The following is a 16113-nucleotide window of genomic DNA, read 5'->3' as shown; positions in this document are numbered from 1 at the left end:
ATCACGCATCAACAAAAAAGAAATAGGGTTTTTTTTGGGCTCGCTAAGCAACAAATACTTTAACAAAAAGCCTGATTCATCCATACGTGTTTTTCGTCACTCTCTAGAATATCTTCAGCGTATGATCTACTGATTAACAGAACAAAAAGCCTGATTGATCTATACTTGTTTTGGGAGCAGCCTGTAAATGTGTTTTGTATCCCAGTTGTTAAATGATCTGGTGTTTGTGTTTGTGTCTGCTGAAAAGGAAGTCTAGTCTGCCAAAGCCCGAGGCACCTTCCTTCAATTGTCAATTGTCTCAGTAGTCCACTGAGGAATATGGGGCGTGCATAGGGTGGTCCTGTGCCAGGAGCTCAAAGTTGACGCCGAGTACAAGAATCAATAGATGCCACATCTGTCAGGATAAATTTGTGTCCTGGACCATCTGCATTGTCTATCTCAAATTCATGGCTTCATCAATAAAATTCCTCTTAACAAATGATATGAATTAAAAGTAAATGTGTGTTCGTTACAATTCCTGGTTATCCTCGTATCAAGTATGTGTTGCAGTGCTGTGTAGGTAAATAACAATATGAAAAGAAATATAATAGCTGAGTGAGTGAAAATTTTAAACTGAATTAAATGTAATGTTCGAATGCATAACGAGAGAATAACTGAGAAAAAGTGGTGTTGTTTTCAAGCTAAATTGTACAAAAAGGTTTTGTTAGCAGCAATGTTAGGGCCAAAAATTGTCTTGGGCTTGACGAGACCCAATAACGAAATAAATATGTCACGGTCCAAGGCCTCAACCCAATCCCGATTGGACCTACACTTAAAATCACCTTGCAACCTACCCACTCCATGAGTTGGGCTATCCTATAAGTTAAGTTAAACTGGGTTTTAGCCCATTAGCCTACAACAGTCTACAAATAAAAAATCAGAATCCCATTATATTTCCTCTTCTACTAAGATTTCAAATCTTAATCAACCTATTAAACTTGATCTGATAAGGTCCAGAAATCATATCTTTTTTATGATAGGGATTATCTTCCAAAATAGGACTTAGTATCCTACTAAGATTCCAAATCTTATTTAAAATATTAAATTTAATCTGATAAGGTCAAAAAATCATATTTCTTTTTTATAGGGATTATCTCTAAAAAAAAAAGACTCAATGTCCTACTAGAATTCCAACCCTTTGGGTTCACCATAAAAACAGAGGTTTGCCCTCTCATTAGGGGGCAATCTCCCACAGTCAATCCACACTATTCAAAACCATCTATTTGCTCCTAAAGCTATTGCTCCTAAGAACCCGACGCCTCCGTCGTAGTCCTAGCCTCCAACAAGACTCCTGGTAATTCTTCATCTCCTTAATTCTTATCAAATAATCTCTTTCAGCCTCGCTGACTTGAGCGTCGGAGTGCCTATGGCAAACACCACCCCAGTGTTTTCCAGAAGCTTCACGCTTGCCCTTTTCTGTGTGCAGGTCTACCGGATTGTCAATGGCCTCAACCTCACGGGATCAGACCTTTTTTTCATGACGGTAGATTTTTTGCATCTACAAGCAGCAAGTCATTTAACATGAACAGATATAACATTCAAGAGCAGTCCCGATATCAAAAAGAAAATTCAATAGAAAGAGAGTGAAAAGGAAATAGAGAAAATCGGTGACCCAAGATAAACATTAAATAAAAATAGTCACTAGAAGGAGGGCTTGAACCTCCGACCTTGTGGTTAACAGCCACACGCTCTAACCAACTGAGCTATTCCAGCTTGAGATATGATAGACACTTAATCAATTAATATTGTGTCATACGACTATCTGATTATACTTTCAGTACGGAACAGAAGCTGCATCGTAAAATTCCGCGGAGCGGCATATTTCTCAATTCTCAGGCGGTATATTCCCTCAGAGATATTTCCTCGGGTCGCAGTAAGCACGGTTCACTGGATATCTTAATTACAATCACCCATAAAATTAGCATATATTCATAATCACTTGTGCCATCTAGTACAATCTGCAAATAGCTGAACAATCATTCCTATACTTGCAGCATCTAACCAACAACTGATAGGCATTGGGCATCGTTATAGAATTGAAATCGTGCAGTACCTAAGCAATCTTTCATCCACTGCCGAGTGTCGACACAGTTATTATATTAATATAAATATTTATTATTCCAAATTTATAAAAGATGTCACATAAAGTGCATTAACTTAAAAGAAAACATCAAACTAATGGAGCACGAAAGTATTTACAACTTAACTAAACTCACTAAACTCCTTTTTCCCCTAAATTTTTGCAAGTCACTATTCACATCGAAGTAGCTTGATCAAATTTCAGAAGATTCCAAATGTGTTCTCACCACTGTAGGTCATATAAAGGAAGCCATCTTCATCCTTATGTTCCTCGTATATGGCTGACATCATTGCCGCTGCAACAAGATAGATAATACTCCATATTAAATAACTAATATCAGAGACAACTATAATTTTAATTGGACACTATACTATAATGAGGTTCTATCTCACCTGTGGGTGGCAGAATGTTCTTGACTAAAATGAAGATAGCTTTCTCAGGACTGAGCTTGATCCTCTTACGGACCACATACACAAACTGACCTACAGTCAGATCAGCGGGAACCAAATATCTGCAATATCACAAAGGAAAAATTGGTTTCGACCACCAAAACCAAAAACACAAAAGCATAAACTTTGGCATCCAGAGTAACGAAAAACAATTAACCACAATAATCATAGCACGAGCAGATATATATCAATAGAGAAAGAACTCATACAAATAAATCAACAGCCACAAGAATCATAGCACGAGCAGATATATATCAATAGAGAAATAACTCGTACAAATCAATCAACAGCCACAAGAATCATAGCACGAGCAGATATATATCAATAGATACATAACTCATACAAATCAATCAACAGCCACAAGAATCATAGAAAGTTCTTGTCAAATGCATGCTGCACAAACCAGATATCCTAATCATCCACCATAAGTTAAGACGTCAAGTTAAAAATAACTTACTTCTTCTTGTCAATATCAGGTACATCACTCTTTTCAGCTCTCTCCACAATCACCTATACCACAATCATACTACATATTAATAAAACAAGGAAAAATGCATAAAAACAAAGAGTGTGGAACATTCATACTGGAATTCTGTCTGGATACTTGTCCCTGATTCGAGCAGCTTCAGCCTGCCTCCTTTCTGGCAAGTAAAACACACTTTAACCCAGATAACAGGAGACAATTTCCCATTTGTATGCTTTATTTTTAACAATTTGGTTTAATTTGAAGAAGGAATGATATGAAAAGGTAACCCGACTTAACATCAACTAATGGTTATTACTATAAAAAGATAAAAATAAAAAACCCAATTAATCGTTAATTAAATAAGCAGAAAATAGAAACCATCTTGCAGGACCAAACAAGATACAGAACGTTTTCTGATTACCCTCCGAGAAAAATATAAAAATACCCGCCATTAATAAATAACTTAATCGATCTTATCATAGTCGATGAGCCTTAAGCAAGTTAATTTAAATAGACCCAATTTGCATAATCAATTTATTAAAAAAATTATTATGTAAAAAAAAATCGATACCAGCACAAAATTAGTTAAATTTAACATACTTGAGCCTTTTAATAAACTAATCCACAGAATTTCGTAGTTAGGGTTCCCGATAATCAACGTCAGTTCCCATTAGAACACATTAAAATAAACAAAACAAAACTTTAATCACAAAACCCATAAATAAAATTATAAAAATATCAAAAATATATGTATACTAACCAAGGGGGTGCTCTAGCTTAAAAGAACTTTTGGCCATCTTCAAAATTCTGCCACAAAATACAGAATGTAAAGCAAAATAATAAGCAGGAGTTTCAGCGATGGATCAAATAATAGTTTAAAAACCAAAAGTAAAAGAGTTAGTGCGTACACAGAAAGAGAATAGAGGTGGTTGAGATCCAAAAGCGAGGAGAAAGAAAAGCAGAAATCGAGTAATTGGAGTCCAAGGAAAGTAATCTTTTAATGAATAAAGGCGTTTGTTTTGGGGAATGTTGGATTATTGGAACGTTGAATTACCTTGAAAATTATTAGAATTTTTAGAAAAATATATTTGATTAATTGGTGGGTATGTTCTATTAATTTGTTTGATTGGAAGAAATAAATTAGTAAATATGTTATTTAAATTATTGAATTGTCTATTAATTAAATATTATAATTATATTATTTTTTAATATTAATTATTATTTGGATTATTATAACTCCTGTATTTAAAAATTTAGTAAAAATAATCCTATAATAAAAGTTTAGAAAATAAAAAAAGTACCCCCACTAACCTAACCATTGCAGGTCGCCAGCAACCACTATCGGCAGCCGACAACCTAACGACGCACGTAAGGTAGGAAATGGCCTCCGTGCACTAATATGGCCATTTCCAGCTAGATATTTGGTCAGAAATGGCCAGATCTAGCCGCAGATCCGTCGATCTGGCAATCAACGGTCGAAAATGTCCATATCGGCGCACGACGACCATTTTCAGCCTTCCGTGCGTCGTTCCAGAGGTCGCGGCAGTGGTTGCCAGTGGTAGGTGGATGGGGGTGATAGCTTGAGTGGGCTGCAATTTGTTTTGAATTCAAGGGTAACTTTGTCCAAAAAGTTAATTAATTAGGGTGAAATAGTAAAAGCTATATTCATGTAAATAAATTCAAAAATAAGGGTATTATTGTCCTAAAATTTTATTAATAAGAGATAGAATTGTAACAAAAAAAAGATAACTCTGGTAATCTTAGAAAATGGAGGTAATCAGATTACCTGCAATATTACCAATAGTAACTACTATTGGTAGTTACTATTGGTATTTAAAGATTACCGGTATCTTATACTACTTGACAACCAAACATGGTAATCAAGTAATATAAGATGACTTAATCCCAATAATCTCCAATGACCCCCAACCAAAAGCCCTCATATAATATTTAACTAATACAATTGTTTAATACAGAGAGAGTCCACCTTGGCAGGGCAATCTAAGCGACGACTTTTTAATACGTCGTCAGAATCTTACTACTGTACTAGATAAAATTTAAAAAGAAAAATTGGTTGACACCCATTGTTAGGCAGTGGGACTCATTGTGAACTGATCAATTACGAGTTATCACGTCGTGTTTATGAAAGGAAGATAGTTTGGGCAGTGAGATTCATTGTGAACTAACCAATTATGAACTACTACGTCGCATTTGTGAGAGAAAATTAATGACAATGGTTTGTTAGTGTAGTATTAACCATCACCCACTTTTCTTATACAAGTCAATAATTCGGACATAGCACTAATTTTCAAGGAAGCAAACCGGACGGTGATGGCAATTTTTTAGGATTATAACGCCCCAGTCACAATTTAAAATTTGGAGGTTCCTCTTTAGATCAAATAAAGGTAGAAAAACCAATTTTGATGTTGGAAGTTGATTTTTGTTTGATTTGAAGGTCTGCTCTTATTGGAAATTGTAATTTGATTCTTTATTTTAAAAAACATCTAGAGAATAATTGAAAAGCTAATTACTTGTATTGGATTATATGTATTCAAAAACTTGAGAGGGTAATCTAATATTTTTGAAATTTTGATTAGTAAAACAGAAATGTAGCTTCAATATTTACTTCATGGGCATTATTTATAAGTACTGTCTTTAGTAAGGCCCAGTCCATCATAGGCTTGGACCATTTGATATGTAAGCCCCTCTTATTGGGCGGTATTTGCTTGTATCACGCATTGTCTTACGAGGAATTTTATGTATCAACTGTCAATTATTCTGGTATATGTCGGTAAGTGGATAGTTAAATTTATGGAGCAAGAGGCTTTAAATGATTTTCAATTAGGGAGAATACATCTATGAATCATATAATATCCTTATGGACAACATATTGTACTGTATATGAAGATTAGTAGGCCTCTTNATATTTTTAGGGTGAGCCAAAATAAAAAATAATTACTTATACCACTACAAAGCTAGTACATCAATATCAATATATATTAGGGATGAAATTAGAAATGTAAGTGCTTTTTGGGGGTTGAAGCCCTGAAGTTAATTAACAGCCGGGTAATCTTTCAGTGATCATCCCTATTAAAGACCAAATAGAATTAAACTCATGACCTTTTGAATAATATAGTAAAATTTTTTTTTTTGACCACTCGAACACCTAGTTGGTTGATTGTTAATACTATTAACAATGTGTCTTAAAAGTCTCACATTAAGGACTAGGGGTGTTCGGTTCCAAGTACCCTGCACTTTTAGAAGGAACCGGAACCGACGGTTCCTTGAAATTTGGAACCAGAACCAGAACCTGTAACAACGGTTCCGGTTCTGATTCTGATTCTGGGTATCCTGTAAAATTACATGACCCCCCAAAAGTTTTTAAAATGGCAAAAAAAACTCTTAAAAACTTATAAATACCCCCCCACCTGGCACTTGTTAACAAAAATAAAATTACAAATTATAAATTCAAAATTACAAACTCCATTACTTTGTAAAGGTAGATTCTCAAAAGTCAAACCAACTTACTTTAAATGTTATGAAATATAAATATAAATGTATTCACATTACTTATTTTACAAAAGTTTTTATTTACCCCCCTAATCTTTAATTTTATTTTATATTAGTCTCGGTTCCTGGTTCCTGATTTTGGTTTCGGTTTCTAACTATAGGAACTGGAACCAGAACCGCACAGTAACGGTTCTAAAAATTTGGAACCGGAACATATCTATTGACGACTGGTTCTGGGTAGGAACTGGAACCAAATCCAGGGTATCCGTCAGTTCCGGTTCCAACCGATTCTTTTGAACACCCCTATTAAGGACTGTAATTATCGTAAGAAGATATTATGATCGAGGCTTATAAAGATTGGACAAATTGAATATTTGTTGAGTATCCTCCAACATATTATAATTAAACTAGGTTAGGTGAAATTATTCCTGAATTTTATAGATAGGTGGCAGGCAGCCATGACCCACATATATAACTATAATGTTCTCTGTTTTACAATCATTCTCTAAGGTTTCCCACTTTTTGTATAAACCGACCCATAATTTCCGCCATATATGGCATGTCTGCACTGCACCGCACAATTACGAAAAGCATATCAATTAATCATCACTCCACCTTTGATTTGAGCTTCTATTTTCATGAATCCTGTGATCAGAAAATATATAAACATATAATATAAGCTCACTACATCTCAATTCTCAAATTAACGATCAATCAACTGCTTTGTTTTAAAAATCAACATCTAATTGACCAATAATCAATATCCCTATTTTTAAATATTTTTTTGTTTTAAAAATTTTAGCCTTAATAAATATTACTAGAAATGGGATAGATAGAAAACCTAATTAAATTTAAAGGGTTATTTTTTTTGTATTAAATGGGGTTTAAGGAGATTCATTTAAATATAATTGAGTTATACTTAGTAACGGGGGATATTGATCAATAATATGGGGGGCTAAAAATCACTTCCCATTCAACAAATAAACATAATTGAGTGGATCTATTAGTAGCCACTAATGACTAAAGAAGCCCCACTTGTTAATAAATTTTACAATGACAAATTTATCCCTAAATTTAATTATTAAAATTAACTTTAATTTCATATTCTTTACAAATATTTTGACACCCCACTATTATCTTATAATTTTTTTTTTTTTTTTATGTTATTCAAATCATTCTTATAACAAAAATATAATTTAATAGAGGGAACAGATTTGCAGTAGGATATATCAGTTTAAAAGGAGTACAAAATTGTAAATTTTTATTGCTTCTCATATAAATTTATTGTTATTTTTTTCTTCAAACTATTGGTAGCTATTTTGATCTATATAATTTCTTGTGTTTTTTAAGTGTATGGGATTATTTGTAAGGATTTTTTTAGCTTTAATTTTTTCTAAACTTTCAATTTAATTATAAAAAAAAAAAAAATTATTTTAGGAATAATGATGGTAGGAGGTATATAACATACATGAAAGTAATGAAATGTTAATTTTTTAAAAATATTTAAAAAAAAAATGAAATAGAGGGCATTCATGGAATTTATGGGGTGTCGTAAGAAAAAAAAAATAATTTTAAAACTTTAAAATAGAGTGTCTTAAGAAATTAAGTTGGTGTGAATAGCTCCACCCAATTTAAAAACTGAAGAAAATCATCAAACTTAATTTCAAAACCGAAATAACACGCTCTATTGTAATGGCCCAGAGGCCTCAAACATGATGATGAAAGAAGTCAATTTCTTGGGCCTACACTCTGTTCATTGATTTGAGATAACGGACCAGTTGCCTCCATGGCTCCACCCAATAATCAATTTCTGAAATAAATTAAAACAAAAAAAGTTTTCACCCGGCATTGATTGGAATGAAAGAGTAAGTCAAAAGTCGAGAAAGACCATATACGCATGTCTTTGGTGGCCCTGGTCCATTCCCTTTAAGCATCTTTCACTTTCACTCCATATCTAATCTCTTTACCAAATCCTTCGTTTATTTTAATTAATTAATTGGAAAGATTTGGTAAAATATTAATTATAATTTCCTCAGTTTACTACAATCATATACGCTACTGCAATAACAAAACATTTCTTCTTTGCCTTTTCATTTTCAACTTACCACATGAATGTCCAATATTTGTTTATTCCTTATCAATTATTATGTTGATCAGATTCCCAACAAAAGAAATGGCGTGGCACTTTATCTAATCATATCCTCTTATATATTACAAAATGCTTCGAATTCGAGATTTTTATTGAAAAGAAACTTACCTGAAGTTATCTCTTATTATAATGAACGGTACGCTAATTTTGTTCGAATGGACTGACACACCGGCTTATTACGTTACATAAAAGTCAAGTTGATTTACCTCATTATTTCCGCAAAATTCGCGGTGCAATAGCACCACGTGGATGAATCATAGTAACGATAACAAAGAGGTTTGTGCGGCTAGAAATGAACGTCTTGCTTCGATTGAATCTACACTTCACTTGATTCTCCGAATCTTTTTCGTCACCTACCCTGGCCATTACCTAAGCGACTCGGCTATGATTGATATATTACTTAATTTGCATAAAATAATATATGTATAAATGTTTTCCGCGTTGTTGAGATAGTCCATAACATAAAATAAAATATATAATTCAAGTCGAGTGATGTGGGCCGTGGTCGGTTAAATCGGTGATCCAAAATTCATATAACTTATACATCATATGACTTTGAAGGAAGGCTTTACTTGTACAGTTGTACTTCCCAACACCTATCTACTCTATAAATTATACCATACATAATAAATGCCATACATTCATCCATCATAACCGTCCATCACTAAAACAGATAACCCATCTCCATCTTCCAGTTGAACACCACACCATCAACGTTACACCACGACATTAGGTACCATTACTCCAATACAGCTAATCATTTCCTTTTTGTATTCTCTCTCTTCATAGAAAATTCAAATTTCCACTATATAAATACGCCTCAAGCCTTCCTCAAGTCTCTCGCTCCCCTCTTTTCTTGTGTTTACGAAACGTATTCATTTCTATAGCTCCTTTTTTTTATTTATTTTAAATCTTGTCCGTCCATTGCCGGCATGTCGGCGGCCGAGATGGATCAACTGACATCAGGGGCCAGCAATCGTATAATCCCCATCCTTAAAACCCTAAGAACCTTTCTAATTTTCATCCAATCGGCCATTTTCGCTTTCGTCCTCCTCCTGCGGCCACGGCGGCGCTCGGCGGCTGGTGCGCCGCAATCTGCGTCAAAGAGTTGGAAGCGGAGGTTGATGTCGAGACTAGAGGAGGAGGACACCTTGAGAAGAAGAGCGTTGGCTGAGGATTTAAATATGGGATTCGAAACTGATGATGGGAACGTCCATTGCAGCTGGAGTAGTTCTCTCTTCTTTGGTGTTAGAAAAAATGCTTTGTTTTTCCGGTCCTGGTTCCCGGTTACCGGTGAATTGAAGTAAGACTTTTGTTTTTTATTATTATTTCATTTGACTTTGAATGGTGGTTTTGACTTTCAATTTTTAATGTCGTGTCATGTGATCGTCTGTCTCCTTAAAAAATAAGTTTTAGCATAATTATTTATCCTGGTTTTGTTCTAGAAAATCAAAGTTCTTGAATTTGTTTTTTTGTGATTTGTTTTTGAAGACAAATTTGAATCGTAAGTGAAGTTTATGATTTGTGATAAGAGAATATTACCTCTGATAACTGGATAATGTATATAATTGAAAAATCAGAAATGTTATAGAAAATTTTCTAGGTTGAGTATCTTTTAGCTTTATGGTTCGATACGCTTCCGATGTGCCGTATTAGAATATCATTTGATTTCTATTCGTATCTCAACTTTTTGTCAAAAGTGTAACTTGTGTTTTGGTTTACCACGCTATTCTTCAATTTTACGAAATTTACTGTTGCAAATGTCTGTTTCTTTACTTTGGCTACAGTGTGCAATCTAACTTGCTATTTTCTAATAAAACTTTGGGGCTCTAGAGGTTACTCCATACGAATGGATTAATGTTTACTGGTGCCACATGGTTCTCTTTTATTATTTTTTTAATTTTTTTGTTGATAAAATTCCACTTAACTTTAGCATGTACAGTTAATTTATTTCTCGCTGCTACCTTTTTCTGTTGCTCTTTATGCTTATTCTATGTTCAATTGCTTTCTTCTTTCAGGGGCATTTTGATCATTATACATGGGCTCAACGAGCACGGGTAATTTGATATGATCTCTTTTTGGAGGCATTTTGTCTGTTTAGCGTCTTATTTTTTTAGTCATAGCTCGTAGAATGGTCCATTTTTATCTGTCTTAGAGATATAAAAATTTCTGCTTTATTGTAATGTTTGTTGTATTTTCAGTGGGAGATATTCGCATTTTGCGAGGCAACTAACTTCAAGCAGCTTTGGGGTGTGTGCTATGGACTGGATAGGTATATAATTTATACACTCTATAAGTTTTTTGAATTGGAGTTTTAGGTTTACATCATGAAATTTGAATGAGTTTTTCAAGTGTAGGTCATGGTGGGAGCGATGGATTGCATGGATATGTTCCTTCACTTGACCATGTTGTTGCGGACACTGTAAGTTCAAATTTTTTATGTGTACTGATACTGCGCTTCTGTCAAAGTGATTAGGCAGAACCTCTGAATACCTAAATTTTTTTTAACCCCCTGTACTAATTATTTCCGGGTCATTGCCCATCATAACTGCACCTTCAGATTGAAACTACCCAAGAACTTGCAACCGAGTCCAATTACTTGTTTATAACAATTACGAGTCTAGGAATAATGCTACTTGGCTGTACTCCATTGCTTTGGTGTTTTAACTAGAAGTTAGATGTTCAGTTATACCTCCAAGTGATTATTAAAGCTCTCTATCTTCTGATTCAATAGGGGGCTTTCTTGGATAAAATCAAATCAGAAAACCCTGGAGTACCGTGCTTCCTATTTGGTCATTCTACTGGGGGAGCCGTAGTTCTGAAGGTAAGACATAGACAGATCAAAAACTAGCCTATGATCACATTGGTTTTTTTTTTTTGAATTTGTGAGTTGATAAGTTGCGTCTTTGTGTAGGCGGCTTCATATCCCCACATTAGAGGAATGCTGGAGGGAATTGTGCTGACTTCACCAGCTTTGCGTGTTAAGCCAGCACATCCTATAGTTGGGGTAGGTGGTTGTTCTATTTTTTCTTTTCATAGACCGTTTATACAAATGATTTGATGTTTAGTTGTCTCAATGAATAGTGTGATATACAAGTTATACATATGTATTTTTGTGCTGTACTAATTAGAACTTCTTTTGGTTAAAACGATTTTGCAGGCTATGGCCCCTATTGTCTCTCTGGTTGCTCCCAGATTCCAGTTTAAAGGTGCCAACAAAAGAGGAATTCCAGTTTCTAGGGATCCAGCTGCGCTACTGGCAAAGTATTCTGATCCATTGGTCTATACAGGGCCCATAAGGGTCCGAACAGGCCATGAGATATTGCGCATTTCCTCGTACTTAACACGGAACTTTAAGTTTGTGACTGTACCATTCTTCGTTCTACATGGAACTGCAGACAAAGTGACAGACCCTCTAGCCTCCCGGGATTTGTACAATGAGGCAGCTTCAAAATTTAAAGACATAAAGCTTTACGAGGGCTTCTTGCATGACCTTCTGTTTGAGCCTGAGCGTGAAGAGATAGCACAGGATATAATTAACTGGATGGAGAAGAGATTAGATGTCAGTATTGAGAAGGCTGATAGTCTGTGGTAACTACTCATCTTATAGAAGTGTTTTTTAAATTTGTGAAGTTGGAGCTTTTAAGGGTCGGGAAACAGGCAGGTGAGTAATTACATAAGTTGGTCAAACGATCAGTGTTGGGGGTGGTCTCAATCCCATCAATTAAATGTGTATTATTTGTTACAAGTTTATTACAGTGGCTTCTGTTCTTCTACAGAAAAAAGTAGTAGAAAATTCATGTTTCAAAACTTTTATGGCTTGCTTCGGTTTATCATTACTGCCGGGATCCTACCCTTGGCTCTTGTGCTTAAACCAGAAACAGTATTGACCTTGGGACAATCACAGCAATCAATCTTAAAATTTGTAACTGCCCTCTTCTTGCAGCAGTGCCGAACTTCTTTAAACACTGTTATATCGGTTTGATTTCACTCCGGCTGGCGATTGCTGAAAGTTGTTTGCCATGTTGAACTCCGATTAAAAACAATGAATAACTTGTTTAATTAACTATTTATATAATAACATGCATATATAGTCGATTTCAATGAGTTGAAAGAAAAGCTTGTTCCTCATTCTTTGCCATTAATATGTGAGTACGATAAATGTAGGAAAGAAAATCTTCCACTCTCCACCCTTCATTTGGATCGGCTACGAATGACCCCTCAATCATGCAACCTTTATACTAATCAACATCAACTGGAAATAGTTTGACAGTGGCCACGTAGAACTTAACTCGATTGCTGTTATCAAGAACCTCATAGCTCAAAAACTTGTCAATGGGATTGATCATAAGAAGCTTCTCTTTTGTCCACCTGCTGCTGTTGTTGCTGGTGCTACCCTCATTAAATCTGGATGAGGGTTTTGTGGAGGCCACACAGCGAACCAGGCCAGGATGTCCTGCCTCTCCCTCTACTTGGTTGCAAGAATCGAGATGAGGAAACCACTTATGTATGTTGCAAAAATCCTCCAGGCAACACCATACTTGTTCTACTGTTAACCTTTCTACCTCAACACTCGCCTTCCCTTCCCACTTATCTTCGTCCATCGCCACAAAAAGAGATGTAAAACAGGATGAAATTACTGGTTTAATTAATAATTTAATATTTCATTAATTAAAACAAAAATTCATACGGCACTGTCATCGGCTCTCTCTATCGGTAACATAAGTTGGCAGATAATTAAAGCTGGCGTGGGTTTGATGGATGGTGAACACATGGTCATGGAGATCCCAGCTGTCCATGAATATTGCATCATTCTCCAACAAAACAATTACTCAATCTGATTTCTTTCTTTCTTTCAATAATTTCTTCGACAAAACTAAAGAAAAATAAACATATTAGATTAATGAATAACTACAAGACAACCACAAAACAAATGTCAATTACTTCTCTAAACTTGAATTGCATGCATCCTCCATTCTCTTAGCCATGCGCTGTAGGCCCATATCATACTTCTTCACTAAATCATCCAATACCCATCCTTCCACTGGATCAACTGTGAACCCCCACTCAATCACACACCCACTTTGATTTTCACCTTCATTGTCTTCTGGAACAATCTTGACCGTTGAAACATATGACTTGAACCCAATGTTGTTGTCAACTATTTCGTAGCTTAAACTGCGTTGAACATGATCAACGCTTATTAATCTCTCTGTGGACCAGCTAGCTTGAGGGTTGTTTTCATTGCTGGCACTAGGTGAAATTGAACAGCCAGAACAGTATCGGATGCAACCAGTCTGACCGTTGATTCCATGGACGCCATAGCAGGTGGCTAGACTTGGAAACCATTTATGTAAGTTGAAGAAGTCTAAGAAAAGAGGCCATATCTGGTCTGCTCTGGCTTTTGTCAGTTTTGTAGACACCTTGCCTTCCCATTTTGGCTCCATTAATCCAGAGAGTCAGAGACAACTCTTGGAGCTAGTAGAGTAGAGTAGTGAATTCTTATTGTGGTAGATTGATATCTTCTTGCAAAAATATTCCAAACTGCCACTTTCGTGCTTAGACTCAACGCAACAGGGAATAAATTATTCCTCGACTCTACAACATAAACATAACATGTTAAGGCAAGGCGCAAGAAAATAAATTTTTGGCTGTGTTCTTTTTTATATTTCTTGAGGCTGTGCACTAGTTTTAATAAGCTCTTATACACCAGAGAAATCAAAACATCGATCTTTTTTAGGGCCTTAATATTATACATAATCCTATTATAACATGCTGATGATTAATATTGCTGCCTCAACCCAACTCTTTTTTCCATTTTCTCTTTTTGATTTGTATTAATTTTAAATACAGTACTTGTTCTGCCCTGATCACCTATTTATTGCCTCTGTATTCTATTTGCCCTTGTTGGATCATTCTAATCTATTTCTTTTCGGGCTTGTCTTATCCCTGGCTTTTTCTATTGCCTATTCATTGTTGTAAATTCCTCTCTGCCGGGCTAACTCCATTGTTCTGGTTTTGTATACTTCAATAAATTGACATTAACTAAAGTTATAAATATGGGAATGTGAAAATGTAAAGAAGATCAATAAAATGAACGAGAAATATATAGAAAACATTTAAATAACATTGATAATAAAACATCACACAATGTTTTCAATACATAAAAACGTATTCAATAGAACTCTATTTTAAAGGGAAAGGGTACAATATCGTAGTGACAGATATATTGCCCAAATTTTCTTAAATAAGAGTTCACGATTTCTAAATTTCAAGAACTTCATGAGTTAATGAGCAGCCAGCAGTGCTGTGTTAACCTTTTGTCCCCAGGTTAACCTTATTAGAAGAATTTTCAGGGTTCCATGGTTGAAAGAAAAGTCTGCTCCATTTTCTTCCCCATGTATTGGAGACAATAATTAAAATTAGAAAGCAAATTTTCAAACTTCCAGCCTGGAACTGGGTCAGTTACAAATGACCACTCGACTATGCAGCCTTTTTGTTGATCATCAGCATTGATTGGAAACACTTTGATTGTGGCCACATAGTTGTTGAATCCAATATTGTTATCAGTGACCTCATAGCTAAAACACTTTTGGTTGGCATCGATCATCAGTAGCTTCTCGTTGGCCCATCTGGTGATCATCTCATCAGACTCAGGTGATGCTTTTGCAGTTGATGAAACATGGCGAACTAAACCAGGCTTTCCTGGAACTCCCTCTACTTGATCACATTTATCAAGATAGGGAAACCACTTATGTAAGTTGCAATAATCTTCAAGACAAGGCCATACTTGTTCTACTGCTAAGCCTGCTATTTCAACACTGGCCTTGCCTTCCCATTTAGCTTCTGCCATGGTCAGAAATTAAAGAGATCGATGTAGGTGGCTGTGAGCGATGAGATTGCTACTTTATATATATATTTACATAGATATATAAATTCGAAGGAGATGGTTAAATATGTAATTGACTGAGTCAGATATGGAAAAAGTGATGGAGGGCAGCTCCCTCCAGTCAAATAAAAAACAAAAAATAATTAAGAGACTGTTGAATAATGAATATTTGCCCTCTCTTCAACAGAAATGTATTATTATACACGGCAACAAGTGTCAAGTGCATCTAATAATACTGCCCAAAAGAAAACACCCAAGCGTACGCCAAAAGCCAACTATATTAGGTTAGCGCACGCGGTTTATATATACATAATCAGTTGGTCCTCTTCGTAACTTTTCCTTCGAATATATATTTGTATCATCTTAACGTAAGCATTATTTTAATTTTAATGTTATTTAGATATTGAATCTTTAAAATTGCTTCTAGAAACTAAAAGGAGTTATAAAATCTTTATATATACATAATGGATCATCCCTCTATCGGCAGGATAAGCTGGACAATAATTCCACAAAATATATCGCAGTGATGAA

The 16113-nt window shown here is 35.1% G+C and overlaps 5 protein-coding genes and 1 non-coding gene across 6 annotated transcripts; 1 reads left to right on the top strand and 5 right to left on the bottom strand.

The window, feature by feature from the left end:
- Positions 1-1678: 1678 nt before the first annotated feature.
- Positions 1679-1752, bottom strand: TRNAN-GUU. Its single transcript has one exon. It is a non-coding gene; the product is annotated as a tRNA-Asn (tRNA).
- A 341-nt stretch (positions 1753-2093) lies between these two features.
- LOC116136188 (autophagy-related protein 8C-like) lies at positions 2094-3920 on the bottom strand. Its single transcript, XM_031421893.1, has 5 exons — positions 3795-3920; positions 3154-3209; positions 3026-3078; positions 2512-2630; positions 2094-2414 (listed from the first exon to the last, which is right to left on the bottom strand). The coding sequence occupies exons 1-5, from the start codon at positions 3829-3831 to the stop codon at positions 2320-2322; spliced, it is 360 nt and encodes a 119-aa protein (XP_031277753.1). The 5' UTR covers positions 3832-3920; the 3' UTR covers positions 2094-2319.
- Positions 3921-9594: 5674 nt separating this feature from the next.
- On the top strand, positions 9595-12659 carry LOC116136175 (monoacylglycerol lipase-like). The gene is made up of 7 exons (XM_031421874.1): positions 9595-9996; positions 10712-10750; positions 10895-10965; positions 11051-11115; positions 11428-11517; positions 11608-11700; positions 11854-12659. The coding sequence occupies exons 1-7, from the start codon at positions 9626-9628 to the stop codon at positions 12286-12288; spliced, it is 1164 nt and encodes a 387-aa protein (XP_031277734.1). The 5' UTR covers positions 9595-9625; the 3' UTR covers positions 12289-12659.
- Positions 12660-12934: 275 nt separating this feature from the next.
- On the bottom strand, positions 12935-13297 carry LOC116136156 (lachrymatory-factor synthase-like). Its single transcript, XM_031421853.1, has one exon. The coding sequence runs from the start codon at positions 13295-13297 to the stop codon at positions 12935-12937; it is 363 nt and encodes a 120-aa protein (XP_031277713.1).
- A 336-nt stretch (positions 13298-13633) lies between these two features.
- On the bottom strand, positions 13634-14337 carry LOC116136236 (lachrymatory-factor synthase). Its single transcript, XM_031421958.1, has one exon. The coding sequence runs from the start codon at positions 14138-14140 to the stop codon at positions 13634-13636; it is 507 nt and encodes a 168-aa protein (XP_031277818.1). The 5' UTR covers positions 14141-14337.
- A 489-nt stretch (positions 14338-14826) lies between these two features.
- Positions 14827-15592, bottom strand: LOC116136227 (lachrymatory-factor synthase-like). Its single transcript, XM_031421949.1, has one exon. It carries the CDS (start codon positions 15544-15546, stop codon positions 15046-15048), a length of 501 nt encoding a protein of 166 aa, XP_031277809.1. The 5' UTR covers positions 15547-15592; the 3' UTR covers positions 14827-15045.
- Positions 15593-16113: the final 521 nt, after the last annotated feature.

The sequence above is a fragment of the Pistacia vera genome, unplaced genomic scaffold (genome assembly GCF_008641045.1).
Source record: "Pistacia vera cultivar Batoury unplaced genomic scaffold, PisVer_v2 Contig31, whole genome shotgun sequence".
NCBI lineage: Eukaryota > Viridiplantae > Streptophyta > Magnoliopsida > Sapindales > Anacardiaceae > Pistacia > Pistacia vera.
Note: the sequence above shows the minus strand (reverse complement) of the source record. Positions and strands in the feature narration are given on the sequence as shown.

Bases quoted from the DNA above. Each gene is read 5' to 3' on its own strand.
- LOC116136188 (XM_031421893.1), bottom strand. From the start codon at position 3,831: ATGGCCAAAAGTTCTTTTAAGCTAGAGCACCCCCTTG. The intron at 3,079-3,153 runs GTATGAATGTTC...ATTGTGGTATAG, and splicing joins AGTATCCAGACAGAATTCCA to GTGATTGTGGAGAGAGCTGA. The intron at 2,631-3,025 runs GTAAGTTATTTT...GTGATATTGCAG, and splicing joins CCTGATATTGACAAGAAGAA to ATATTTGGTTCCCGCTGATC.
- LOC116136175 (XM_031421874.1), top strand. From the start codon at position 9,626: ATGTCGGCGGCCGAGATGGATCAACTGACATCAGGGGCCAGCAATCGT. The intron at 10,751-10,894 runs GTAATTTGATAT...TTGTATTTTCAG, and splicing joins CATGGGCTCAACGAGCACGG to TGGGAGATATTCGCATTTTG. The intron at 11,116-11,427 runs GTAAGTTCAAAT...CTGATTCAATAG, and splicing joins ACCATGTTGTTGCGGACACT to GGGGCTTTCTTGGATAAAAT.
- LOC116136156 (XM_031421853.1), bottom strand. From the start codon at position 13,297: ATGGACGAAGATAAGTGGGAAGGGAAGGCGAGTGTTGAGGTAGAAAGG.
- LOC116136236 (XM_031421958.1), bottom strand. From the start codon at position 14,140: ATGGAGCCAAAATGGGAAGGCAAGGTGTCTACAAAACTGACAAAAGCC.
- LOC116136227 (XM_031421949.1), bottom strand. From the start codon at position 15,546: ATGGCAGAAGCTAAATGGGAAGGCAAGGCCAGTGTTGAAATAGCAGGC.